This window comes from Anser brachyrhynchus, assembly GCF_964034855.1.
Source record: "Anser brachyrhynchus genome assembly, chromosome: 6".
Classification (NCBI taxonomy): domain Eukaryota; kingdom Metazoa; phylum Chordata; class Aves; order Anseriformes; family Anatidae; genus Anser; species Anser brachyrhynchus.
The window spans coordinates 45,170,836-45,197,455 of NC_137700.1; the positions used below are offsets into that span (position 1 = coordinate 45,170,836).

Below are 26,620 nucleotides of genomic sequence, written 5' to 3' on the forward strand. Positions count from 1 at the left end.
CGTCCGTCCCAGCCAGGAGAGGGAGCCGGCTGCCTGCAGGCACACCTCCGCCTCCGCGGGGCCGCCCCGCCTCCCGCCGCGGAGCCGGGCGACGCCGCCGCGCTCCGCGCCCCTTGCGGCGGCCCCCCCCCGCTTCCCAACGCGCCCGCGGGCGGCCCCGCGCCCTTCCGCCGGGAGCCGCGGCGCTCAGCCAGGGCTCGGCGCACGCGCCCGGCTCCGGCCCAGCGGCGGAGGCCGCGTTTCCCGGCGACGCGGGGACGCCATGCGCGGCGCCCGCGGGGTGCTGCTGGCCCTGCTGCTGGCGCGGCTGGCTGCCGCCGGGCCCGGCGCCCCGCCGGGGGTCGCCGTCGAGCTGCCCGCCGGGGCCGCGCGCGGAGCGGCTCCCCGAGCCGAGGCGGCGGCTCCGCGCGGAGCCCCCGCCGCCCGCGCGGCCCGGGGCGGCGCCCGGATCCCCGCCGCCGGCGCCCTCCGCGGCCGTCCCGCCCCGCCGCCCCGCCGCCGCCGGGCCCCGCGGGTACCTCCGCGGCCCCGGCCCCGCCCCGCCGCCGCCGGCTCGCCCGAAACTTGCGGCCTGCGCCGCCCGGGGGCAGCCGACACGTCCCGCCGTGCCGGCGGCAGCAGGTGGGCGGGCCGGCCTCCCATCGCTGCCGTGCCGTGCCGTGCCGTGCCGTGCCGTGCCGGCGGAAGCCGTCCCGGGGCTACCAGGGGCGGGCTGCGGCGGGAGGCGGGGCCCCGGCCCGGGCGGGCAGCAGGAGCGGCAGCGCGGCCGCCAGTCCCGCCGCTCTGCTTGCCCGCGGGGGGGATGGCTCGGTTCGGAGACGGGGCTCGGAAAGGCTTCCGATGGCAGGTTTTCTAGCGGCCCGGGTAAAGCTGGGCTCGACTGCTCTGTGACATGGCTTGTGGTGTGGAAACTCGGGAGTCTTACCTTAGGAAAAAAGAACTTGTGCGCTACCGGGAGGGAGCCAGCAGAGCAATTATAGACTGAGAGATTCTGTCAGAGAGGAAGGTATTGTCAGCTGTTTGGAGAGTGAAATCTGTAGCAGAGCCCTGAGTTTGCAGGTTGTGGTTTTGGAAAGAACCCAGAGGAGCTGTAAGACGCAGACACTGAATTTCTTTACCGCTTCTTGTTCCAAGGAATCTCAGAACGATTTCTAAATAAACAAGTAGAGAGTATCCACAGAGTTACTACAGTGGGGAGAGGCTTTCCATAATTGATCATGAACGCAAATTGTACAGTAACTTATTTAAGCAGATGAAAATTAATACTGTGTTTTCTTGTTGGCATTTAGTAATGCAAGAAGTGAAATTCTACAGGAAAAGTCTAACATTGTTTTTGGGGGTGTGTCTGTTTGCAGATCTGTGAATCAAATGTGTGTGGAAAAATCGCTCTTGTTCAGAACTAATACTCCTTATCGTACCGATACTATTGCTGTCCCTGGTGGACATGATCTGCTGTTCTGTGTGCAGCTGGATGACTGTAAGTAACTTTTCTTTCCATTACTTTAATTCATAGATAGCCTTTGCTTAGGGAATCTCTTTTTAAACTTACTTACATGCTATAATTGCTACTAATTATTTCGTCTGTTATAGTCTCTGAGAGACCATAGGGAATCACCATCCCATCACTGAAGACAAACAAAAAATTATCATTGCCGTCATTTTGAGGGTAGTGTTTCCCTGGCTAAACACAAATCACTCTTGAGCAATTGTTTCTGTATCTAAGATATCTTAATTTGCTACGCTTAGAGCAGTAGAGAAAGTTTGACGTCTGACGTATAGCCTTATTATCCTTTTCAGAAAGCGGTTTATTATCATATCTTGGATTACTCATTTGATATACTTATTTTCATACTTCCTTCTTTGCTGTCACTGATTCACAGTGATCACATACCCTAGTAGGGCATGTCAATAATGTTTTTTCTCCTTCTGCTTTCCTCAATGCATTTTGTTTGTCTGATTCGGTGTCCAATTCACTGACATTCATTGAGATTGATTAGGAGCTCATGTTTGAACACATACTATTTTCTCTTTTGACACTCTTGTCTGGGAGTTTTGATCAACAGTCCCATCTACTTCTGACTTGTGTCATAAAATCAGAGAATGTTGTAGGTTGGGAGAGGCTTAGGAGGTTATCTGCTCCAGGTACTAGTCAAAGAAGGGTCCTGTGATTTAGTCCACCTTTCAAATCCTTATAGATGTTACCTGAATGTTTTGCATGTGTTAAAAAGTTTGTTGTTTGAACAAGTCCATCAGGATGAATCTGCTTAGTATGTCCTTAATCGTTTGACTGAATTATATGACATAGTGCTTTAGCAGTAATAATTCAAAACATTGTAATACTGTAACAGTACTGAATGGTGCTGGGACAAGACGACATCACTGTGAGATACCAGTAGAACTTTGTCTTTTTAGGACGTCTATTCACAATTCATACTTACTTTAAAGTTTATCAGCCTTAATTACTTTTTAATCCATTTAATGTTGCTTTTACTAAATTTATACACTGCTGGTGTTTTGTCATTAAAACATTGTACGGGTCCAACTTGGGCATCTTACAAGAATGAGAGCACATGTTAAGATAGTTGCCTTAAGCAGTTTTCATGATTTCAGAAAATCACATTTGTGTATCAAAACATGTTTCTCAAGAAACAGTACAAAGTAGTACCCATGATATCATCCTCCTGTTCATAGCTCGTATTAGTCTGTTAGCTGTCTTACTAAGGATTAATTACTGTAAGGCACTATCTAGCTTATAATTAGTGAAGTTGTCCCTCTTAAAAATATTGGCACGTTTACTTTTTCATAGAACTATCTTTTTTAGTAATTTTATGTTGGTAGAATTTTTTTTCTTTTTTCAACTTTTAGCAAAGCTGAACTATTTCCAGCAGCCACAGCATATAAACGAATCTGATTTTCTGAAGTTCTCGGAGAAGTATGGCAGGCACTCTTTCTTAGCAGTATCACAAGTCCAGCCATCGTTTTCTGCCTTTTACCGGGTGAGTTGGAAAAAAGATAGCAACCAGTTTGCAGATATACCTTTGCTATAGATGTCTGTAATGAGACCTAACGAGAACAGACTTAAATATTCATCATATATTTTTACCCTATAAACCACATTATTTTCAGTTCTTTTCATTCGTCATTGTGTAAAAAGTTTCTAATTAGTTTTCTTGTATATAGAAGTTTGGACATTTTAGACAAAACTGGCTGTGCACTAAGGAGAAGTTTCAGTTTGTCTCTGTGCCCTGAGGATGTTGTTACCCTGCACTTGGCCTTACTATTCCACAGTGATGTTGTCTGTAATTTCTCTGAATTGTCTTTTCAGGCTGGTGATCCAATCCTAATCTATTTTGATTCATCATCTGCACTGAGTGTGCTTAGACAGCCAGTGAAAATGGGAGTCAGTGGACTCTGTGTTGATGGAAATCCTGCTGGTTAGTAAAGGGGAAAGCATTTCTTAGGGTTGTGTGCTTCTGTTGCGTCTTAGCTGACGATGTCTCTTAACTCAGGCTTCCTGGACAGTAAAAGCACAAGCTGTACTCGGATTTTCACCAACTTGAGCAAGAGCTGCATTACTGACCCTGCCCTGGATGCTGCCTCCTACTACCGTGACTTCACAGTGCTAAAGGTGCATATCATATTTCTTCTTTTGCTAAACATCTTTCCATTGCCTTCCATTGATACTTCAGATAACCTGAAAACTGAGAGTGATTTGGTATGTAGTACCCCTTGATCTTCTGATTAATATGCCCCTCTTGCTAGAAATGCTGTTAAAAATGTCCTTGATCAGTAATAATCCATCACTTCAAAGTACTTTTCAATAAACTTCAGTTGTTATCAAGTTCTTAATGCATAGAACAGGTACTTCATCAATATTTCATAATTTGAACTGTTTAACTCTTACATTTTAAACAGACTGTTTATCAAAGTATTTTTCTCTCTTCCGTCAAATTGATCAACGAAGCAAAGCATATTCTTAGGAAAGAGTAAGGTGTTTTTTTTGTTTTGTTTTGTTTTGTTTTTTTGATACAACATGTTCTCTCTAAAATCATGTTGAATGCCAGTTATCATATTATCTTTATTTCGCAGAATCACAAAATGGTTAAGGTAGGAAGGGACCCCTGGAGGTCATCTGGTCTAACCACCCCCCACTCAAGCAGGGACACCAAGAGCAGGTTACCCAGGACCACATCCAAGCAGCTTTTGAGTCTCCTCCCTAAGGAGGAAGTGTTTAGGTGTGTTCCAGTTTGTGCCCATTGCCTCTTGTCCTGGCACTGGGCACCACTGTTAAGTGCATGTCTCTGTCCTCTTTGCACCCTCCCTTTAGGTATTTATACACAGTGATGAGATCCCCCCCAAGCCCCCTCTTCTCCAGGCTGGACAGTCCCAGCTCTCCCTGCCCCTCCTCATAGGAAGGGCGCTCCAGTCTCTTGATCATCTTGATGGCCCTCCACTGGACTCTTTCTGGCACATCCTGGTCTCTTGTGTACTGGGGGGCCCAGAACTGGACCCAGCCCTCCCTGTGTGGCCTCACCAATGCTGAGTAGAGGGGAACAGATCACTTCTCTTGACCTGCTGGCAAGACTTTGCTTAATGCAGCTGAGAATACCGTTAGCCTTCTTAGCCAAGGGCGCATTTGCTGACTCATGTTTGACTTGTTGGCTATGAGGACTGCGAGATCTCTTTCTGCAGAGTTGCTTTCTTACATTCATAGATTGAATTTCATATCAATTTTCCCATTATTTATGCTGAGAATTATGTCAAAATAACCAGCTTTTTGTTCTGGGTTCATCATGCTGGTCTTGCTGAATGTTAGCATAAGAACATCTCACCACTTTCTCTGGTATGCCAAGATAAAAGAGCAATATAAATATTAACATCTTATTAAGGCTAATGGCCCAGTTTACCCTTCAGTTGGAAATATTCTTCTAAATCTACATAACTGTAGTAGAGAGTATTGCATTGACCAAATTTAACTCATGTTTTCAGGGCTTGCTTTGTTACTGAGCCCAAAATAAAAAAGAATAAGGCTAAGAATAGAAGTTTTCTTTTGGTCTAAAAATATATTCAGTACAGTATGTCTGTGATTTCTAGATCACAAATGGATGACAAACTTTACATATGTGGAATAATCAGTCATTCTTGTCAGTGTAATATCTAGGGTCTTTTTAATGATGGTTTCATGACTTTAGGCAGTTGTAAACCCAGCAAAACTGTTGTTTTTTGGTATTGTTTGTTGGTTTGTTTGTTTTCCCCAGGTTCCAATCGATGGCACCGTTGTGCAGTCCATGAAGGTCAGTCTCTATTGCTAATGAAAGTAATTTCTGTTTCTGAAATAAAATATATCTGGAATATTAGGCGTTCATAGTAAGGCCCATGGGTTGGGAACTTGTGAGAGTGGAAATATTTTGCGCCTGAAACAAGACTTTTTGTAAGTGTGACATAGATAAAATACAGGGTTATAAGGCAAGGTGTACTTTTAAATGATTGAGCATGGGTGGGGTTGGTGTTAGGGAAATAACTTGTTCTCTTAGGAAAAACTGGGCATCTGGAACAGAGTGACATAACCCCAGATCGCAGCTACAGCAGGAAAGTAAATCCAACTTCGACGAAAAAGCAGTGGAAAAGAGTAAAAAAGGCACGCTCTGTTTAAAGAGTTGCTGTTTGTTAATATGCTTACCGTCTCCAGGTGAAGATCATCCCAGTCGCACCACCTAGAGCTCCCCACATGAAAGACAACACGTGTAACAATGCTGTTTCTGAGGTATGTCAACCTTTTTTCCTTAGGGCAGCTCAACACCAGCTTAAAGTCGTTACCCTATTACCTGACTATGTCTCTGATTCTTCTCTGGATTGGACTCTCAGGTGATCTATGAAATAGAATTCAATGGCACCCATGGGATTCAGAGCGTGTCTGTCCGGTTCAAAGTAACCAACATCTCTGGGAACTCAGGAGTCTATCTGCAGCAGCACTTCACTTTGCACTTCTGGGTCAGTGCCCCCATCCTCCCTTAGCTCTTGCCAAGTTTGTATTCTGTAGCATGTGAACTAGTTTTGTACAGATTAGATGTGAAAAGATAAGAACAGCATCACAGTAGTATGATAGCATGAGAACCCTGGTACACAGCTGGTGCTTGAAGGAACTGGGGACATAGCTTTGGTCTCAAGTAAACCGTGTTAGTAGAACAGGCTCTGTGCAAGCATGCACACTTGAGCAAATTTGAAGGGGCTTGTACTTTTGATCTGGCTTTTTGTTGTTGTTGTTGTATTTGCTTTGTGTTTTTTTTTCTGTTTGTTTGTTCGTTTTTGGCGGGGGAGCAGGGCAGAGGGATGAGATCAGGGTCACCAGCATGGTATGATGAAGGAAAGGGTTGGAGCTGATACTGTATCCAAGATGTTCAGAGTTTGTTCACAAGTTCACATGCTTGTTGGTCCCTTCCTACCTGGGATATTCTGTGAAAGTTGCTAAATCTGATCCAGATATTTTTTTAACTTTGCATGTGTAGTGAGAATAAGAGTTATTCTGGAGGGGGTGGACATCTGGGAAATGCTAATGTGTGTTAGAGTTCGTATAAGCCTTCTCCCATGGAGGCAATGTAAAGTTGGATAAATGGTGACCCCAGGAGTGTGACCTCAGGGGTTAAGTGTGCAGTGCAACCTTGCTGAAGTTAACCCTAGAATCTCCCTCCATAAAATAATTTAGAAGTGGAATCTGTCACTCAGAATCGAGGTTAAGGCAGGGTTTGTTCTGCAGATCATCTGTAGAATTGCCAAGACTGATACATCTGCTTCCTTAGAGAGAAATACTGAGCAATTCAATGTCTCAAAAAAACGTCCTGGTAGAATGAACACGTCAGGATAATGACATCTAGTTTGTTTGTTCGTTTTGCTTCCTGGACTGTTGATGGACTTGTCAGGTCAGAAGCACTATTTGGAAACAAATAGTGGAGGCTTTGGGACTGTATCCTATTTAGTCATTCCAAAAATGCATTGCATGTACATTTCTGCAAACACAAATTTGGTCTCCTCAGAAGAATGGATCTCATCAGTGATAACATTTTCCTTTAACATTCTCTTTCGCTTTGTTTCTTCCCTTTGCCTCTTCATAGACCAGGACTCTATCTCATACGTTGCCTAGAAGTGGAAACCCTGGCTTTATCACTGGAGCACCACTGCTGATTGCAAACACTGGTGCCATGCAGCATGTATCCTTTCTGCTGTCAAGTTTTATTTATCTCTGGGTTTCTTGATGCCTGGTACTATTCTGTTTGGACTTTTGAGATTCTACCTTTACCTGTGAGGGCATACTTCAGTATTACTTTGCAGCTATCAGTAGGCCTTTTGGTCAGGAAACCCCGTAGGGTTAAGGAGGAATGTGGGGTAAGGAGAATGTTAAATAAAAGTTGGGTGTCGTTTATTATCTGTTATTTTTTTTGTTTGGCTTCTTGACGTGCAGTCTATTAGATGAGCATTTTAAGGAGTGAGGGTGATGGAAGTTGTTCACAGTTCCTCAGACACACCGTACAGTTTGGAAAAAATATGAGGACTAGCTGCAAGCTCAGGTAAGAACACACTGCAGTCACCCATACTGACGTACTTGGAAGACTCTCACTCAGCACCTTTTTCCATAGCTTCTCCCTCACTTCTGTGGAGCCAAGCGCTTTCTCTAAGGTCACCAATGGTTCTCTACAGATTTTTCATCTACTCCAAAGAGGACTAGACTGTCAGAGGGATGGTGGACATCTAGAGCAGTTTGCACATGGCGATGGCTGTCTGGGAAGGTCTGAGTCTGGTCTGGCAACATGTCTTGGTCAAGAGTAGCGTTTGTATTTGAGAAGTGATTTATAATGGAACCTTAAAAACTGATTGATTTGATGATGTGGGTGACACTGAGGTGATAAGACAGCTAAAAAGCTGTCAGTTTTCCTTATCATGTGTTATCCTGCCGTGTTCTTCTCGCTACTCATTGCAGAAAGGATTAAAACTTTGCCTGCTTAATACTGATACTTCTGTAATGATTCTATTGACTTCGTATTCTATTACAAATGAAGGATTTTGATATCAGCTGCTTCTGTCCAGGAGAACGCTTTGTGAAAGCTGTAATTTTATTTCATTTCCAGCCTACCCCAAACGGAAGAAAGTAACTGCAGTTACACCCAGATGAAGTTATATGAGGCTCTTCAGGGGATGAACACAGCAGAGGACCTTGCTATAATTGGCAGTGCTCATTCAATCCAGGTAGAAGAGTGGACGACCATTCTGATTCAGAACTGCAGTGTACAGGTAATGTAAATGTAAAAAGACCATCTGAATATTTGTTTTTTATATCTTTGTGTTAGTTTGAGGAGCGTGAGCAAGGGGAAAAAAAGAACTGTCTTGTTCATCAGGGCTTGCTTTCTTTGTGTGATGATCCACTGAATTTCAGGTGTTTTGTATACAGCCATCCTTATTAAGGTTCTTACTATTAGAATATTTATTAAACAAAAGAAGAACCGATAGATTTAATCTCTTTTGAATCCTGTTCCTGATATTCAAAGAGTCAAAAAAAGTTTAATACTGAATCTAGTGTTGCACTACCTAGTTTTCTGACAGCTTTCTAAAACTACCTGGTTACTCCCATTAATTTAATGCTTATATTATTATTGTCCTTTCTGATTTTCTAGTTTCTAGGGATATTTATATATTACCTAACTAAAGTTAAGAGCTTGCAATCCAAGTATTTATAGGAGAGGGAAGTTCTGTTTTGATAATTTTAATCTATCAGGAGATGGCCTAATAGAATGTAAAATCGAAGTGATAATGCTGAGACAAATTCTATCTGGAAATGAGATGACAGTGAGATGAGTATAGCTCTAAAACATGCAGCTGACCTGACCAGAAGTTACGGGGTTAGTTCTGAAGTAACTCACTGAAGTTGTGACCTTTGCTACACAAAATGTTAGACTGACTATAATGGTCCTTTTCAACTTTTCAACCTTTAAAATACTGTATTGAGATGCTTGGGTTGCCTTTTATTTTCAGGCTATGAACTGCACTTCCTGTTGCATGGTTCCTGTTACCCTGGATATACAGATACTGTGGACTAAGGTGGGCCTCCTCTCCAACCCTCAAGCTCAAATACTGAGTGCACGGTACTCTTATCAGTGTCACCCTCTAAAGGTATGGAACTTAAAACCCTTCTCTCGTACACAAAAGTCATTAAATGGGATTCACAGATTATTTAAGAACCAAAGAATCAAATGGTCTTGATATTTCTGAGTTGTGATTTACTGAGCTGTAGCAGCGGTCTGGCTACAATGATAAGAGTTTATATTTAACAGCTCCACAGAGGAAGGTGGTTTTATAGTCTTATTGATACTGTCCTCAATCAGCTGTACAGCTGGAAAAGATACTTTCTTTCCAACTCCAAATCACCTTCTGCCAGTTAAGGAATCAAACTTTAAACTACGTTCAGTATATAGTTGTTATAAAAGTTCAGCAACTACTTGTTTATCTTGTCCCTTAAAGCCTTGCTATGGAATTTATCTTGATTTTTATTTCACAAACTCCACAGCCTGCTGATAATCTATTCAGGAAGATATTTCTACTGCTCTAGGCATTCTGAAATCACCAGCAGGCAGATGAGGAAGAGTCTAATTCTGATGGTGGTAGATTTCAAGAATTAGGGGGAAAGATCATGTGCCCGAAAGCAAGTTTTTAAGAGAAGATTACTTAATGTCAGCAGGAAGGTGGAGCTAACAGGACTGTGAATGAAAGTGAATATAGTTTTTTTTGAGTATGTGTGGATCTCATTTTGGTGCAAGGCTGGATTCCCGCGATGACAAAATCTTTTGGGCAGCATGTGTATTTCAAGGCTTAAACTTCTCTGCAAGAGCTTTAATGGGAAACAGCTGACACCTGTCCATCGTGCCCTCATGGCACTGAGGTATGACCTTGCAAATGTCTGATATACTACTATTCTTTGAACTTCAGATTCAGTCCAAATGGGACTTTACATCACTTGTTTGGCTGCGTCTCATGGTTCCTCTTTGTCTCCCTTCCCTGCAATGTAATTTAAAAGAACATGACAGCAAAACGTTTACCCTGTAAGACATACGTTACCTTGGGGCAAGCTGACACCACTCTCCACGTGCTTGCCTGCTATTGGGCAGATAATTCCTAAATCTGAGCTATTATATGGCTCTATTGACATAGCTTCTGTCTTCATTCCTAGTAAAAGTGCAGGTTGGATATCTCTCAATATGGATTAGCCAGCCAGGAACAATGAGATTCAGATTTCATCTGCTTGAGCAACTGATGCTAATTACTTTAGAATCATAGAATATCCTGAGTTGGAAGGGTCCCACAAGGATCATCGAGTCCAACTCCTGAGTCCCCAAAGGACTACCCAAAAAATCAGACCATGTATCTGAGAGCATTGTCCAAATGCTTCTTGAACTCCGACAGGCTCAGTGCTCTGACCACTGCCCTAGGAAGCCTGTTCCAGTGCCTGGCCACACTCTTGGTGAAGAACCCATTCCTGATATTCAGCCTGAACTGCCCCTTTAAGCTGTTTCCTCGGGTCCTATAGCTGGTCATCAGAGAGAGAAGATCAGCAACTTTAGGGCTAGAAGATGTGTTGCAAAGCAAATGATAAGGAAGTTTCTGGCAGCAGAAAACACCATTAAAATCAGTAATGACTTCATGAGTGGCAATCCACGAATCAAGGTTGTTAGTAAAGACATTTTAGCGATGACATGAAGAGCCTTAGAAATCCCCTTAGGATGTACCTGTCTTAGGAACAGTTTACACTGGCACCGTAAGCCAGTAGTAGTGCCAGTGTCAAACCCTGATGTGTGAAATTGATAAAAGGCTGAATCATTCAGCCAGATCTAGGTCAAAACTGGAACAAAGCAGGAAAAGAAAATTCATTCCCCTAAGTGCCATCTGAACTGCATTATACCAGTTAGACAGCTGGATCATAAATCTGCTGGAAGTATTTGTAGCAATGGATGAGAATGTATATTTCTAGTTGTGACTAATTTCAGGGCCATCTAGGATATTCTGATGTACATCACGGAGACAGTGCCTGCTTACTCATTGATACGAGAACTTATATCCGTCAGGAGTCTTGGTATTTTTCTCTTGAGACTCATGAATTCCATCCTGGAGCTTCTTCGAATGCATTCTGCACCACTTTGCTCTAAAGGCAATCTTCCCAATTGTTGAGGTTTTCAGAAAAGTGAAATGAGATGGTGATTTTACAGATTGGCTTAAATCAGTACTAGCACAAAACGCATACTGCCAGTAGGTTCCATCTGAAGGTTAGCAATGCAGAGCTGGGAAATGGCTGGGAAGCGGTGACAGGCTGTGAGATTGCTCCTGCCAAAAGAACATGGTCTTATCTCAAACCAAGCTAGCCATGCAACTGTGCTCAGCTCAAGGTGTGTATGTGTTAGAGCATTCTGTTGAAACAGAAAGATGCTGAGGGCTTAGGATAATTTCAGTCCCCTGTTTTGTCTACCAACTGACCTACCAATCTATCTTCTTTCTGAAACAATATCATAAAATATGAGAAAGAAACTCATTGATATATTGGGTCCCTGGCTTATTTTATGGGAAGGATCAAACTCTGTGGCAGTCCTGTCCTTTTCTGGCAGCAATGAGCTGCTCAAAGGTGATCTTATCTCAAATGTTATTTAGAAAAATAAAGCTTGCATTGCTTCTGTTCTTATTACCAACTAGCAGATGTGCCTTTCCTCTGAACAGAAGGCTTACTGTAGCAGAGCGTGGAGACTGCATCCATTCTGGAGATCTGTAACATAATGCACAGTAGCTACTGATCTTTCCTGAGACCTGTGCTGTTAATTTACCTGCTAAGTATCAATTTTGAGAAAGAGGAGTTACTCCACTAAGTGTATGTGTATATCTTTCTATATATATATCTGGATTTCCACTGGCAGATGTCTTAAGAGGAAAGATGTGTACCTATGCTATAATAGCTGTATTCCCCAAGGTGTTCTCATGATCTGCATTTCATCTGGCAGCTTGGAGTCTACAGCTCTTACAGATGTTGAGTAGTATGGAAAAAAAAATAAAAAAAATCAATCCAGGTCTACACATAAAGCCATCACATCCTGACCCCTCTGACCTAAATATTGTGAAGACCCAAGGTCACTACAGGATCACAACCAGTCCTTAATCTTTCATGCAACCTTTTATTGAAAGGTGTCGGTTTTCATCTTAAAAATGGCAAAGGGCAGCACTGTGAAGATACTGAGTTTCCTTTTTCCCCACTAAAATGCTTCTCTGTAGCGTTTCATGAAAGCTAAGTGAAGAAGAGGATATGAAGAACTACTGATGGAACATGCAAGCTATTTTGAATGACCATTAGGTAATTTATCTGGGAAATGTATCTTTTGAGTTAGGCATGCTAAACTCTGTACTTTCCTTTTTGTTACAGTTCCTAAGCATGAGCCTGGTGCCTTTGACAACTGTTGTTACCTTCGCTGACATGACGGAATGGCCAGAACCTCCACGTGGCCAGCCCAAAATACAGTGGAAACTCCCATTTGACTTCTTTTTCCCCTTCAAGGTGGTACTGAATGGGGAAAGAAGCTACAGAGGTGATCTTGCTGCCTACTTTTTGTTGATTCTAATATTGTCTAGTGTACTTTGCTTTTGATGAGTCAAATAGAAGAGGCTTGTACTTAAAATTCAGTAAGTGAATTAACACTTTCATCTTATGATTCAGATCATAAACTTTTCCCCTCAGGTTCTTATACTGTGCCTATGGTATGTATGTGCCTTCTGTTCTTGGATTAAGCCACGTGACTAGCTTCTGTCCTGTGTCCTCTCACACCCCTGTTCTCCATACGCACGTTCTGTAAACCTCACTGAAGTGAAATTATGGAGGGATGGGAGTTGTTGGGAGATGTTGCAGGTATGAGGAGCAGGAAGGAGGAAGTTAAAATGAACTTGTTCTCAGAAACCAAGAGTACTTTCTAAACCAATGAATGTGGAGAGAGGAGCGAAGTTCAGTTCAAGCATTGTGGAGCTACATTCACTCATCTTGTTAGAGAAGCACCTGATTTTTCTATGTGGAGCTAACAGAACACTTAAAATATGTGACGTCTCCCAGGAGACCCAAATTGTTATTTTGTGAGTAGGCATGTCTGCCAGTCACCTTTGAGTTGTCCTTATTTTGTGACAGCCATGACTGTGTGACAATTATTTTTCTATGTATTTTCAAATATAGGTATTCAATTGAAATTTTCTTGCCTTAATCACTGTTTGCATTAGCAAAAGTGTTACATGAAGCAATGTAATTTGAAGTATCGCACAGACTGAAGTGTAATTGAATTTTACAGTTGTTTGTTGAGACAGCTTCCTTTCTGCTCGTGTGTTTATGTGAGTGAACAGTTTTTCCTACTCAAGAAACATTCTCCTGTGGCTCCAGATTGGAACAGGACTGATAATCTTAGAATCATTCAGGGTGGAAAAGACCTCTACGATTGTCTAGTCTAACCTTTAACCTAGTACTGACTAGTCCACCACTAAACCACACTACTTAGCTCTACATCTAATGACAGCCACTGAAGTTCTAGGTGGCACATCAGAGAGAGCTGTGAACAGTCTTAAAGGACAACATCAATTATTTTAGGAGGAGTTGATGAGACTAAAGAACACTGCAATACCTTACTCACCTGTGTGTGAGTAACCTACTCATCTGGGACCAGATTGTAAGTTGCTGTTTTTAAAGTCAAAGGTGAGCATTTTGATATCTAGTCTGACCCACTGAATCACGAAGACTAAGGAAATCTGCTCAATCATTCCATTAAGTTGTTTAACTGCTGTATATTTTAGCAAAGAATTTATTATTTATCCTAAATTCTTCAAATGGAAAAATCTGCCACATCTAATGTCGAGTAATCCAGTGGAATCAATAATAGGCCAGAAAACCAGAGAAATCTGGCCTACCTTTGACAAAATGAATTGGTTGCTTTTTTACTTAATATTGCATTTAGCATAACTTTGTTGCTGTTCCTCATTATAACTTAAACAGAGCAGTGTACAAATAAACTGAAAAATTCTTATTTATAAGTCAGGACATCAAAGAAGATAACCTGGATAAAACTAAACGTGACCAGTATAAAACATGCATATTAGAGAGTAACTTCACGTATTTAACTTTGGAAAATCAGTTCTGATTGTTTGCATGGATTACTAGCTTGGACAGAATTCTGTTCAAGTGACTGCTGCTTCCATTGCTCCTGATTCTGAGGCAGGCTACGTATGTTCTAGTGTTAGATGGGGCTGGTGATAGTACCAGTACAGCAATGAGCTTTTATTTGAGATAGGTACAGTTGAGAAGCCACTTCTAGAAGGTCTTTGCAAAGCTTTTAGCCGAACGCATTTGAAGAGGAGATCATGTCCTCTCATGCCCCTAGTATTTTTCAATCCACTAAGTTAATTTATGGGTGAGAGTAACTTAATTGAAGAAAGAGTCAGTTGGAGAAACTTGCGAGTCATCATGCTGCTGTGTCAGGACACAGCTTTAATGAAAGGAACATGGTGAATATGGCAGCTTTTTTTTCTGGCTTATTGCAATAATCCAATTAGGCGATTACAGGGACTTTTTTTATTCTACAAGCTGCAAATACAGCTAAGTGCTGTAATAATGCATCACCTTACTATTATAATTCTTCTTTCATATTCCTAGCCTCTAATACGTCACTTTCTCTAGCACATATTTGCTTCCTCTGAAATACCCTCATGACAGAAAATAGAGCTGGAAATAGCATTGTCCATAACTTGGTCAAGCCTGCTTTAAGGTACGCTCAGTTGTAGATGTTCCATACCACATAGTTGTGGGGTTTAGAGACCGCAATTTCCTATGACAGTTTATGTCGGTGTCTATCTTGTCATGTTTGTATTTTCCCCTACTGTCTGAACTTAAATGCCCTCTACCAATTGAGTATCAGGGAGCAGTATGACAGTGTCAAGCAAGGCAATGTTCATACAATAATTAGGAGACTCTTATGCCAGATATGTAGAATAGGGTATCTTGTTTGGCATATTTTTGGTAAAGCCCCAGCTGAAAATGCTGCAGAAATCGCTCAGTGGGGGATGCCGAAGAGGCGTGTAAACATGCTGTTTCTTTCCACAGGCACTTGACTGGTGTATTACATACGCCATGTCAAAGGAGTGAAACAATGCTGTGTAATTCCTCTCCTGTTAGTATTCTATCTGCATCCACCTCTCCAATGTGTCATGTTTTGAGGCTGTAAGTCTGTTTTTACACTGTTGAAGTGAAGTATGCAATGTTGGACTACAAACCAGGAGTGGCGTTGCAAAAAGTTAATAAAATATATTGTCAGTAGCTATGTGAATTAGGCTCCCCTCCCCCTTTTAGGATTTCTCTATGGGGTTGTTGAATTGTTGCCACAGTGGGAGTGAATATTGGTGAATGTTTTTATTCTTGCTGTCTGAAAGAATATTTGGAGTACCGCTTCTTGCCTTTATCACCGATTTTTTCTTTTTTTCTGGCAAACAGATATAGGAAGAACCCAAATACATATTCTGCAATCACTCTTTCTATAGTATAAGAGAATACAGGAAATGCAGTAGAAAAACATTAAAGGAGGCATGTTAAAGATTACTGACAGCTCCATAACATGCTTCTGATTTCTTCGGGCACAAAGTAAATGACTCCGTTAAATGTTGGCCAAATTTTAACCACTGTTCGCTACTGCAGGGCTTGTAGCAAAACGAGAGGTGTCTCACGTGCTGTTTCCTGTACTTGCCTTTTTCATCAGGCTCAACTTACTTTTCCACTGAGCCACTGCATGTTCACATCCCTTTAGAAAGAATTATTATCAAAAATAAATAAACGTGATCCTACAACACGCTTTCAGACTTCCTCAAAAGATCGTGTCCGAGCGCCAAGGGGCGCCACACCCGCCGTGTCCCTAACGGCGCTGCCGGCGGGACAGCGTGCCCGGACCGCCGACACCGACCGGCACCGCCCGGACCGCTGAGTCTCTCTGGCGCAGCTCCGGGCCCTGCCTCAGGCAGCCCCGCCAGCGCCGCGCCCCGGGGGCCGCACGGGAGGCGCGAGGGGCCGTTTCCGCAGCGCTCGCGCTTGAAGGCGGCGCGGTGCCTGCAGCGGGAAGAATCGGTCAACGCGAGAGGAGACCCCAGAACGCACCTTCGGGCGCCTACGGCCGACGGGGAGCCGCGGCCCGGCGGGGGGAGCAGCCCGGGGCGGAGCCGCCGCCGCGCCAAGGGGTGGTGCGAGGACGGGGCCCCGCCGCAGCACCGCCCCCGCCCGCAGCAGCAGCAGCAGCAGCAGCTCGGCCGACCTCGGAGCGAGGCGGGAAGCGCCGTTGGCGGAGCCGCGTGGGCTCAGCCGCCGTCCCGCTCGGCCCCGGCTGTCCCGGAGCGCGCCTCCTGCCGCCGGCCCGCACCGCAGAGCGCCCTCCCGCCCGAGCGCCTCCCCGCTGCCGGAGCGCCGCCGCCAGGAGCCCGGCTAGGTTCGTGCGGAGCTCGGGCTCGGGGGCGGCTGGCGGGGCCGCAAGCGGTGCGGCGAGGCGAGGTGCGCGCTGCTGGCCGGGCCGGGCTGGGCCGCCCGGCGTCCGCTCCTCGCCGCGGTGGCCGCGCTGCCGGCGAGAAGCCGCGGTCGCGAGGTGCGGCCGCTGCCGGAGCCGGAGGAGCGGCCTGGGCAGGGCCCGCGGCCGCCGTGCTGCTGGAGGAGAGGCGCGGGGCGGGGCGGGGCGGGGCGTGTGGCCGCGCCGCCTGCGCTTGAGCGCGGCGGGGATCCGGCGGCGTGCGGCCGGCGCTGGGCCGCGCTCGGCAGTGGGCCAGAGCGGCCCCTGCCCGGCCCCCGCCGGCGGCTTGTGGTCAGGAGCCGCTGCCGTGGCTCGCTGCGGGGCAGCGAGGGCTCCCGGGAGAGCAGTGAGCCAAGCCTTGCGGCGGTAGAGGTACGCCCCGTGGGGTGTGCCATGTGCTGCCTGCGTCTGGAGGCGCCCCATCCTTCCGGTCTCAGGTTTTCTTGAGACAAGCGTGTAGGCTTTGTTTTAAATTTTCTTGATGGCCGCAGAGCATTGCTGCTACGTGGAGTCGTTGGCAGAGTGAAACTGCTGTTTGGATCTCTGCAAGCAGTAGACTAATCGATAAGAACTGTACTGACTTCGTTCTTCTGGAATTTTGCAAAAGCAGAGCTGTAGCACCTCGAGGCTTTCTCTTTCTTTGCCCATCTCTTATGCCTACAGAGAAGATTTCTCCATGCCCAAAGAAAACATTTAAACTCCCTTGACACTTGCGTGAGACGTATGAGTTCTTACCTAGGTTTTGTCTTAACGCTTGGTGATAAGCCTGTGTTGGTTGCATAGCATTTCTTCACAGGATCAGTTTTTGTAAGAAGAAACCTGATAGCTCTCTGAAAGAAGTAATAAAACTGCAGATAAAGGAGACTTGATGACCAAAACTTACACAGATTTCACAAAACCCTCAGCAGCTGTCTCTGTACTATGAAGTCAAGGACAGTTTTATTTTCTGAAATGAAAAATAACTAAAATGCTTCCGTAAATGTTTGTACCTGTGTTGCCTCTGTACCCTTAAAAACACTGGGTACTTCAAAGTGTCTGCCTTCTTTCTGTCAGATTTGCTCTTGATAACACTGAAAAGCACCTTATAAAGGGTGAATGTTTTCTTCTTTCTGTTTTGTAGTATTTATATTTAGGTGCTTTAGAAAGCACGTTACCTTTTCTGTGTTTGTGTTGGTGAATGTTTTTTCCTTTAAGTTCTGTATGGATTTATTAGCTTGTGTGCTATACTGCTTTCCTCTTCTAAACTACTCTTTGCCAGGGTTGTTGAAAGTAGCAGAGTGATCTTCTCTCAGGCTTTTTCAGGTAATTTTTCAGGTGCTCTTCTTGCTGTTGTATTGGTAGGAATATGAAAGCGATGGTATTTTCACAATTTTCTACAGTATCCAGGGAAGAAAACAGCTGAGAGTCACTGTGGATGAAACTCTGAAACATCAGTTCAAGGTGTTAGTGGCAGTCAAAAAGCAAATAGAATGTTAGAAATTACCAGGTAAGGAATGAAGTGCAAAACGAATATATCATTTGATATATTCATTTATATCATCTGATATATCATTTGATGTATCGTGACCATATATATCATGCCACTATAAATCCATGCTCCGTCCAACTTTGGGTATCGTGTGCTGTTCTGGGCTCTTTTCTCTGGCTAACATGCTGTACTCTTTTGAGGTTAGTGGGGGAGTTCAAGGAAAAGCAGTGCACATGATCACAGGTACGAAATAGCTTTTGTTTAAGACCAGCAAGAGCATCGTAAACAGTTTTATTAGTGGCAGTGCCGTCTCAGGAATTGCTGTGTTTCTCTCCTGCTGGTGCTACTGCTCATGTGATTGTGTAGTCAGGTGGGTTGGTTGGTCTCTGACCAGAACATTAGTGATAAAGCTGAATGCTGGTTTAAGGAGTGGGATGGGAGCTGTAGCTTTGAGCAGGGGGGTTGGCAAAACTGACAATTCTGGTGACGTAACTGTTTAGGAGCGACTTGAGCATTGCAGCCACAATTCACATGCAGGAATGAAAAGGTGCGTTGCAAGTCTGTAAGATACTAAGTGATGTGGAGAAGGTGGATAGCCCTAGTCACACAAAGGTGGAGACCAGGGGTGTGTTTAGGGAGTTTTAATTGTTTTCTTGTCACACCCATATACTTTATTTGGGCATCTGATGGAAACTGCTGTCATACCGATTTTTTGGGGGTAAGTTTTTCCCCATTAGGATTGGGCGTTGGCTTATCCTTGGTAGAAACCAAACGCCTTCTTTGTTCTCCCCAACCACAAAAGAATAGGTAAACACATCATTGTGAGGACAGAGAATAAAAAAGGAGAGGTAGGTAAAGGCTGAAAAATAAGGAACTGGAGGGAATGCCATCAGGATACTGATAAATGCTGTTTTAAGTGGTACTCTTCATGGAGAAGTGACAGGACAAGGACCTATAAATAAATCATACAGCTGGTGATTTTTCCCTGTCTTTCTTCTCAGGATGCTATTTTTTTCTGGCTTAAAGGCAGTTGGTAAACAGGTTCCACAATGGGGCCTTGGATACAGAGGGTATGAATAAGTAATTTAGAAGGGAGAGAAACTGCATCTAATGCTTCTATAATACGTACTGGAGGAGCTGGTAGGGTACTAAATGTAGATGTCAGTCTTTGTCCTGGAATATTGAACAAGACTGTAGACTTCAGTTTATATTTTTCAAATTTATTTTCTTTATATCCTTCTGTTTCTCTGGCTACATTTACTCCTGAATATGAATGTGTGTCCAGGTGCTGAATTTTCATCTTGTCGTTTAGGACACTAGTGTCAGTATATTAGCCAGAGCTACTATAAAATCTTTATTCCGTCTCCGTTGCTTTCCTGAATTACTTTTGACACTCGTACAGCCTTGATTTGATGGCTGTAGGGAAACTGATACAGGACTGAGATGTTAGCTCTGTTGTCTTTAACAGCAGGTGGAATCTGGTGTTTCACTGTTTGGTGTTGAGAACAGGTTTTAGAGGAAAGTAGCCAGATTTGATCCAGGCAAGAGTAGAGTGGTGATGTTAAGAGGAGGGAAAATAATTGAAAGATGCTAACTGACCCTGTCTCTAGGTTTCTTAGTGATGACTAGCACTTGATTGAATTTACCTGTGTCCTCATGTAGTAATCTAGTAACCTGGATTAAAACACCTACTCTTTCTTGTTTTTGTTTGTTTGTTTTTGTTTAATTAGAGAAAAATGCAAACCTTTTGCTTAGAGATATACCTACCTATACTTGTAGCAATTGTACCTAGGACTGAAGGTGGACTGTAGCATGCCGGCCTACGCATACTGTTACCGCCACCAGGATGGTTCTTTGGCTTTTTTTTTGAAGATGGAACTCTTCTTGAGATTTCTCAGTGTTCACTACCCTTAACTATCTGAAACCAGTTTTTCATCGCTGACTTCCTTATGTGTTTGCTGTACACTGAAGTAAATTAGCGCTCATCAGGCAGGAAATCTAGGATTCTTTGCTGTTAACAAGCATCCTTCTGTAAAAGCACTCAGTTTTGTTTGGTAAAGGAAATTACCAAACCAATACCATACCAATCATACCAATTCTTCCTTTATTTCAGTGTGTGAAGAGCAAAAGCAGCTCTTCAGTAGCTGAAGGCGTTGAGGGGAACCTGTTGCTTTTTATTTAGAAGCACGGTTCAAAGGAATTGCGTGTGCTAAAAAGTGGCCGGATCAATCTAAAATAAGGGCATTCCTGTTTCTTGTTATGTGTTTAAAAATCAAATTGAAGGCTTAGCAGCTAATTTTTTTTTCTATGTTATGCTATGATACATTGGCCTTGCTAATTGCTGTTCTGCCTCTTCTCTTGTGTTTGAGTCACCATCATTCTGGTGCTGTCTGTATTCTACATTTGTACATGTCAGGATTCTTTACTTTTGCTAATAACCGTAGTGGGGAGAAGGCGAAGCAGGGCATATGTGTGCTATGATGAAAACAAATTCCACTTCTAGCAAAGTGGAAATCTTCAGATAGCCTTCTAACAAAGTGGTGTCCATATAATTATTTGGGGGCTGGGGGGGGGGGGGGGGGGGGGAGGAGTTTCTTTTCCTTTCCGTAGAGACGGTAAAATCTTAATGTCAGCTAATTGTGAGTTTGGTCTTCTGTAAATTCTTGAGACATAGAGGTTGTTGTGAGCTTCCCCATCCCTTGAGTATTGTTCACTCTTTGAAATTTTCTCCATGGATGTGAGACTTTCAGGTGAATTTGTTTCCTGATTCTAGAGGATGATGTGCTGAGAATTTAAACAGACAAACAAAACAAACAACGAAATACAACGACAGGGAAACCCCCACCATTTACTGTCTTGTAATGACATGAGAATTAGTGCTGGTGGAATTTGTCTATTGCAGTAGGAAAATAGGAATAGACAGTGGTAAAATAGGTGCAGACAGGAGGCAAGTATAACCAGTATCTGAGTTGAACTGAAGAACTGCTGTGAATTTTGTAATGCCTGTGAAGATGAGAAACTGTAGCATTTATGTTTTTTGCAAAATGTGGCGACAAGTGCTTTCTCCGTTAATTCAGAAGTGAATGTGAATAGGGCGTGGGAGGTAAATGAAGAGCAAAGCCAGCACTCTTGCCCTAGTGAAGAGGCTTGGGACACTGGAGAAAATAAAGAAGGTAGGGGCTGAAGGAGGTGAATCCACTCTCAAACGTTTGGCTACATAGACCCTTTCATCTCCTGTCTGCATCAGAGTGCAAACATCTCAGAACAGGGAGAACCGAGGTCAAGGGAAGCTGGATGGGGTGTTGCCTGGGCGGCCTGTGCCATGGGTGGGGCTGTCTGGACTGGTCTGGGACTAGACAGAAAACAGTTGTTAATGCTGTAACTGTAAAGCCCTGGATTTTGTGCTGCAACGTGGAGTAGAATTACATCATCTGCTGGGACAGCGGGATGGGAAGGTGTGCACGCTCGCTGGGAGGGATGAAGCCGCGGTCGCGGAGGTTACGTCAGCTGGCGGCCGGCCTTCAGCCTGTCGGTGCCGCGCTGATGTGGCTCGTGCTGCCGGGGATTGGCTGCGCCAGGCCGGCCGCCTCTGCCTGCCGCAGCCTGCGCGGAGCTCGGCCTCGTCTGCCTCCTGGCACCCTGCGGCTGCTGCTTCTCTTGGGCGGTGTGTCACGGCTTCGGCAGCAGGGGACAGGTACGGTGATCCAGGTGGATCTAAGTGTTTAGACAAGGGCTGGCACCTGTAGGTGTCACTGGTAACTGTGCAGCAAGTAATTTGCCTGCTGTTTTGTTTTGATAAGCTAAAATCCTGCCCGTGCTTGAGCAGGATCTGCTGCTTGCCTGTAGTGTGAATCGCTCCATTCCTTAGCTTGCCCTCTCTCCAGGCAGGCTGCTGGAGGTTCTAGTCCCGTCTCCAGTGCTGTTGCTGTACAATGCTGTCTGTGTTGCTTAGCCTGTTTATATATGAGATAGAACAAAACGGAGCAATGCTGAAATTGTGTGGACATTATCTTCTGCGGTACTTCAGGCTGAAAGTATTAGAGCAGATTTTGCAGGTCATGACAGGTTTTTATTCAGCTGTACGTGGCAATGGTTACGGACTGTCGTGACCACACTGTCCGGCTGGAATGTATTCTTGGTAGAAAAGAATTGCATGATATGTGTCCTCTCTGTGTATAAACTTCTATAAACTCTGTGTATAAATTTTATGTGTGTAGAGTTCTGGTCAGAGCTATTTGTGAACTGTTCTAAAGACACTTTATTTGAAGCTTTTCTTTATTTTAGTTCGTTCTCCTGAAATGGCTTCCCTCTGGGAGGGTTTCTTGTTTTTGAGTTAGACTAAGAGATGCAGATTTTTTTTTTTCTTACAGAAGTTTTACTTTGTAAATTAACAGAGTTGTTTACATAACAAAAAGCCCCAAATGTTACAGAAGACTTTTTCTTGTGTTACGGTAAAGAATTGCTTCATTAAAATTGTGTGTTTTTTCCTGGGAACTTGATTTACATCTGCTTTGTTGCTTAAGTGTAGTACAGGATAACTCTTTCTATAGGAAAATGGTTTCTTTTTTTTTTTTTTTTTTTCATATGTGGAATGTCCTGAACACTTAATTAAGATATGGGCCTTTATATATAAAACTGTGAAAAGTTTATTTAAACTTATTTTACCTACTTGCATTAAATGGGTGTGGACATCCCATGGACTTCTAGCTAACAGACTGAAAAAAAAAAATCCAGTGTCATAGATTGTTGTTGTTAAAGGCACCAATTTTAGGATTTGAGACCTCCATTCCACTTCAGATTTCCAGGGAAGGTGACTTAAGTCTCTTCACACTGATCTGGAACAGAATCCAAATGTATTGGGCTACTTAATAGCTCCTTAGAAATTACTAATTTCATAAAAACAAGCCAATAGTGATGCTATCTATGAGAGATAATATAAGGATAACTTTTCTTGGCTTGAAGGTATGATGAGAGTGGTATTTTTAAAAGACTGTTTTGGAGACTAGTTTGGTGAGATTAGGTTTTCTTAGCAATGACAAAAAGATTTAAAGTTAATGCTAGAGCTTTGTACCTAAATAATGCATTTTGCATTTCTTTTTATTGGACCCCCCACCCTCTAAGGCAGAATTTTTGAGGTAGTGGTGTGGGATGGTTTTTTTTTTGGTTTTATTTTTAACTTTTTAGCTTTTTGTTGTTGTTGTTTCTTACTGAACATTGGAAACAATCCTGGTATGGAAATACTGTAAATGATGCTGGAATGGAAAGTGAGCATTGAAATAAATTCTAAACCACTGTGGGGACTCAGTGTGGGGAGAGAAAGGAGTAGTTCTGCAACCTCAGGGAACTGTGGGTGTTTAGTCTGGAGAAAAGGAGGCTAAGGGGAGACCCTCCTACCCTGAAAGGAGGTTGTAGAGAGGTGGGTGTTGGTCTCTCTTCTCAGCTGACAAATGACAGGACATGGAAAATGGCCTCAAGTTGTGCTGGGAAGGTTTAGGTCAGATATTGGTAAGAATTTCTTCACAGAAGGGATGGTCGGGCATTGGAACGGGCTGCCCAGGGAGGCGCTGGAGTGGCCATTCCCGGAGGTGTTTCAGAGACTGTTTAGTGGTGGATAAAAGAGCTGCCCTTTGCCAGTCTGGGTTTTCAGGAGCTGTTGGACTATGAACATCCTCTGTTGGCTAAACTAAGAGCCTACTGGGAAGACAATGGCTGACACTGGATGGCAGGGTGAACTTCCAGGTAGGAGGGTCAAACAGACAGATACTTGGACAGTGGAAATTGTACCTCCTAGAGGCACATGCCTGAAATATCTGGTAAGTGACAGAGGACCTCTGGAGGGTTCAAGCAGGGAATGTCTGGTTGGTACCCTTCACCACCTCCTTTAAATTTGCCCTGTTATGAGAAGGAATCTTTGACTACTTGCTCAGCTCTGTCATCTGCTCTGAGTCCTTTGTCTGCCTCATCCTTCCAGTGGTCAAGGCTGCCATTTCAGGTGAAATACAGAACTGGAGAGGCATGAAAGGTTAATGTAGTTAAAATGCCATGCTATCTGATCTTTACTAGCCAAAACAGAAGAATCATTACCTGCTGGTGCATGCCTCCTCTTATGTAGAAGTGTATACTTCGGTAAGGATTGTAATGAAGCATGGTAACGATAAACTGACACAGGGTAATTAAGCAACTTCAAGTGTTCATAGTGTTCATGTATGTGTAGGCCAGAACTGTCAGGCACTGTATTTGTCAAGGTAAGTGTAACAGCAGTTTTCTGATATAGTTGCTATGAGCTCTCTCTGTCTTCTCTTCAGTACACTCCCCCTGGCACAGCTTGTGCAATGTTGTTTGCCCTGTCTGGTCCAGTGGTGCAGAGGGATGGATTGAAAGCAAGTGAAGGAAGCAAAATTTCATAAAAGGGGAAGGAGAGGTTTCATGGCTAAGGCACAATCCAGGATAACTGGATTCATATTCATTACCGTTGTTTCCTTTGTGATACTAGGTGCATTACTTCAGCTTAGATCTGTAATAGGAAACTGCGTATTGTGTATCCCTCACTTACTGGGTACTCCCTCCAGTGGCTTTAGGGTTATAAGTATCTTGAGAACTTAAAAGTTCAGTCAAGGTAAACTAATGCCAAATACCTTGGAAATTGGTGTCCTTACTTGTAATCGGGGTTAATATCTTGCCATTTGGTAGTGATCACTGAAAAATGAACCAGCATATCTTCTACACCGAAGAGGTCTGTGATTCATGAGAATTATATGCTCTGAGTAGATGCTCTCTTGTGAGGTGTACAGATGATCCAACTTGTCTTCAGTTTTTTTCCTCCAGGCTTCTTCATGGACAAAGTTACAACTTTTCTCCATTGTAGGTACATTCACTAATAGTCTATTACCTTCTTGGGGAACTCTGTTTTGTTCTTCATCTTTAATAATAATCTTCTGCCAGCAGGTAAGGAACAGGAGCCTTCAGATCTTCTAAGTCACAGTATGAGACTGAGGAGAATGGGCTTTCTGTTGCACAGGGAAATTGCATTAAGACTGTACAGGACGAAGAAGAGTTCTGTGGGGGTGGGTTGGTTGGGGAGGAGAGAAATACAGATGGAAATTCACTGATATTTAACCCCCCCACCCTTCCTTTTAACTTACAGATATCCTTGATTTGCAGAAGTCATCTCAAAATGTTGTGTCGAGCTGCTCTGAGCCCTCTTGTCCGTTCCCCTGGATGGTGCTTTGTGTTACCGCCACATGCCATCGCAGCCATTTCCCGTTTCTGTATGTATGAGAGAAAGCACACGTTTCTAATAATGTTAGTCAGTATGTGTCTGGGCGTGTCTATGCTTTTTCTGTGTTGGAAGTTAAATCACCTCATTAACATAATTCAAAACTTACAACCTCTGGAGTGAGCTGCAATTGAAGCTATACTCTCTTACTGTTACTTTCTTCCTTAACTGAGTATTATGGAGCTAGTGTCTTCAGAGGTTGTATTTCTCATTCTGACATATTTCAAGCAAAGAATCCTATTGTAAAAGCATTTCTGTTATTTTAAAATATAAAAATATTTTAAAATAACCTGATATGTTCATAGAAAACATAGTCTGATGATACCTGCTCCCCATCTACATTTTCAGTCTGCAGATGTCTTGAATAAGGCAGGTATTGCAAGGTGTAAAGCTAAAATTTCTTTGGTGTAGGTAAAAGTACAAACATGCTTGCAGGAAACCTGAGTATAAATACATAGGTGCCCTGTAGATAGTGGTTAGGAATATGACGTGTTTATTGTTGTTCCCTGTTCTGTTATGAAAATCTGACTTGAGAGGGTCATTCTCTATTTCAGACCCCCTAAACAACTAAAGAGTGAAGGCAGGGATAGATTGACTCTACTAGATCAAGACAGAATCTGGAATATTATGGAATAAAAATGTTAACTGTTTGTTACCAATGCATGCAAGATTTTCATTTCTCATTGGGTTAACAGTTCTCTTTTGTGCATATTCATATGGATTATTAAATCGTGAAAAATCCTTTTTTTTTTTTTTGAGATACAGCTCTGTTGGCTTCCACATTTGTAGCATCTCTAAATATACCACATTTTCCAAAATCAGTAAACTAGTCATAGTTAATGTTGTGAAAACTATTCCTTATCATTGACAATAGTCAGTATTCGGTATTGGAGCAACACTGGTTACTTCATCAGCTGCATTCTAAGGCTGAATTGAGAATTTATCACAGGTTTCCTTTGTTCTCCAATATTTCTGTTGTGATCCTGTTCAGCTTGTGTGTATTTTGAAATTCTGCATCTTTACTCCTGGGAAACAAGCCTCACGCAGGTTACACGAAAGGATCTGCAGTGCCACATACTTAAGTCTCACTTGCTTTCCCTTTTTTTAAGGAACTGAAATGGTAGATAAGGTACTGGATGTGAAAAAACAGAATGCTTAGAAACCGTTTTGTCCAAAATGTTGACAGGGTGGCTATATCAATTTCCCCCTAATTGCATATGAAACAAATTAGTGGATTTACATCATCAGAAATGTTTTGCATATATAACATTAGAGCTGATTTCACAT

The 26,620-nt window shown here is 43.4% G+C and overlaps 2 protein-coding genes across 44 annotated transcripts in view; both read left to right on the top strand.

Annotated features, from left to right (window-relative positions):
- Positions 1-262: 262 nt before the first annotated feature.
- On the top strand, positions 263-15,882 carry TCTN3 (tectonic family member 3; the record flags this gene model as incomplete). Of its 7 annotated transcripts, none has more annotated exons than XM_080597684.1 (13): positions 263-621; positions 1,356-1,477; positions 2,866-2,996; positions 3,326-3,434; positions 3,510-3,628; positions 5,259-5,294; positions 5,690-5,764; positions 5,866-5,991; positions 7,110-7,205; positions 7,465-7,562; positions 8,121-8,283; positions 9,022-9,159; positions 12,443-15,882. In XM_080597684.1, the coding sequence occupies 13 exons, from the start codon at positions 263-265 to the stop codon at positions 12,662-12,664; spliced, it is 1,794 nt and encodes a 597-aa protein (XP_080453810.1). In that variant the 3' UTR covers positions 12,665-15,882. The 7 variants fall into 7 exon arrangements, with proteins under 7 accessions (XP_080453810.1, XP_080453811.1, XP_080453813.1 ...); XM_080597685.1 differs by having other exon boundaries at positions 9,022-9,087; XM_080597687.1 differs by lacking the exon at positions 5,866-5,991 and having other exon boundaries at positions 12,443-12,605; positions 15,149-15,882.
- Positions 15,883-16,174: 292 nt separating this feature from the next.
- ALDH18A1 (aldehyde dehydrogenase 18 family member A1) overlaps positions 16,175-26,620 on the top strand; it is a 45,486-nt gene continuing 35,040 nt past the window's right edge. For 32 of the 37 annotated variants that reach the window (XM_080597645.1, XM_080597678.1, XM_080597677.1 and 29 more), the window contains exons 1-2: positions 16,373-16,514; positions 25,202-25,325. In XM_080597645.1, the coding sequence (XP_080453771.1) occupies positions 25,232-25,325 (94 nt within the window). In that variant the 5' untranslated portion in view covers positions 16,373-16,514; positions 25,202-25,231. Of the gene's footprint in view, positions 16,515-16,835; positions 16,962-20,700; positions 21,752-25,201; positions 25,326-26,620 lie in introns of those variants that run through there. The other 5 variants (XM_080597681.1, XM_080597675.1, XM_080597667.1 and 2 more) reach the window with 5 other exon arrangements.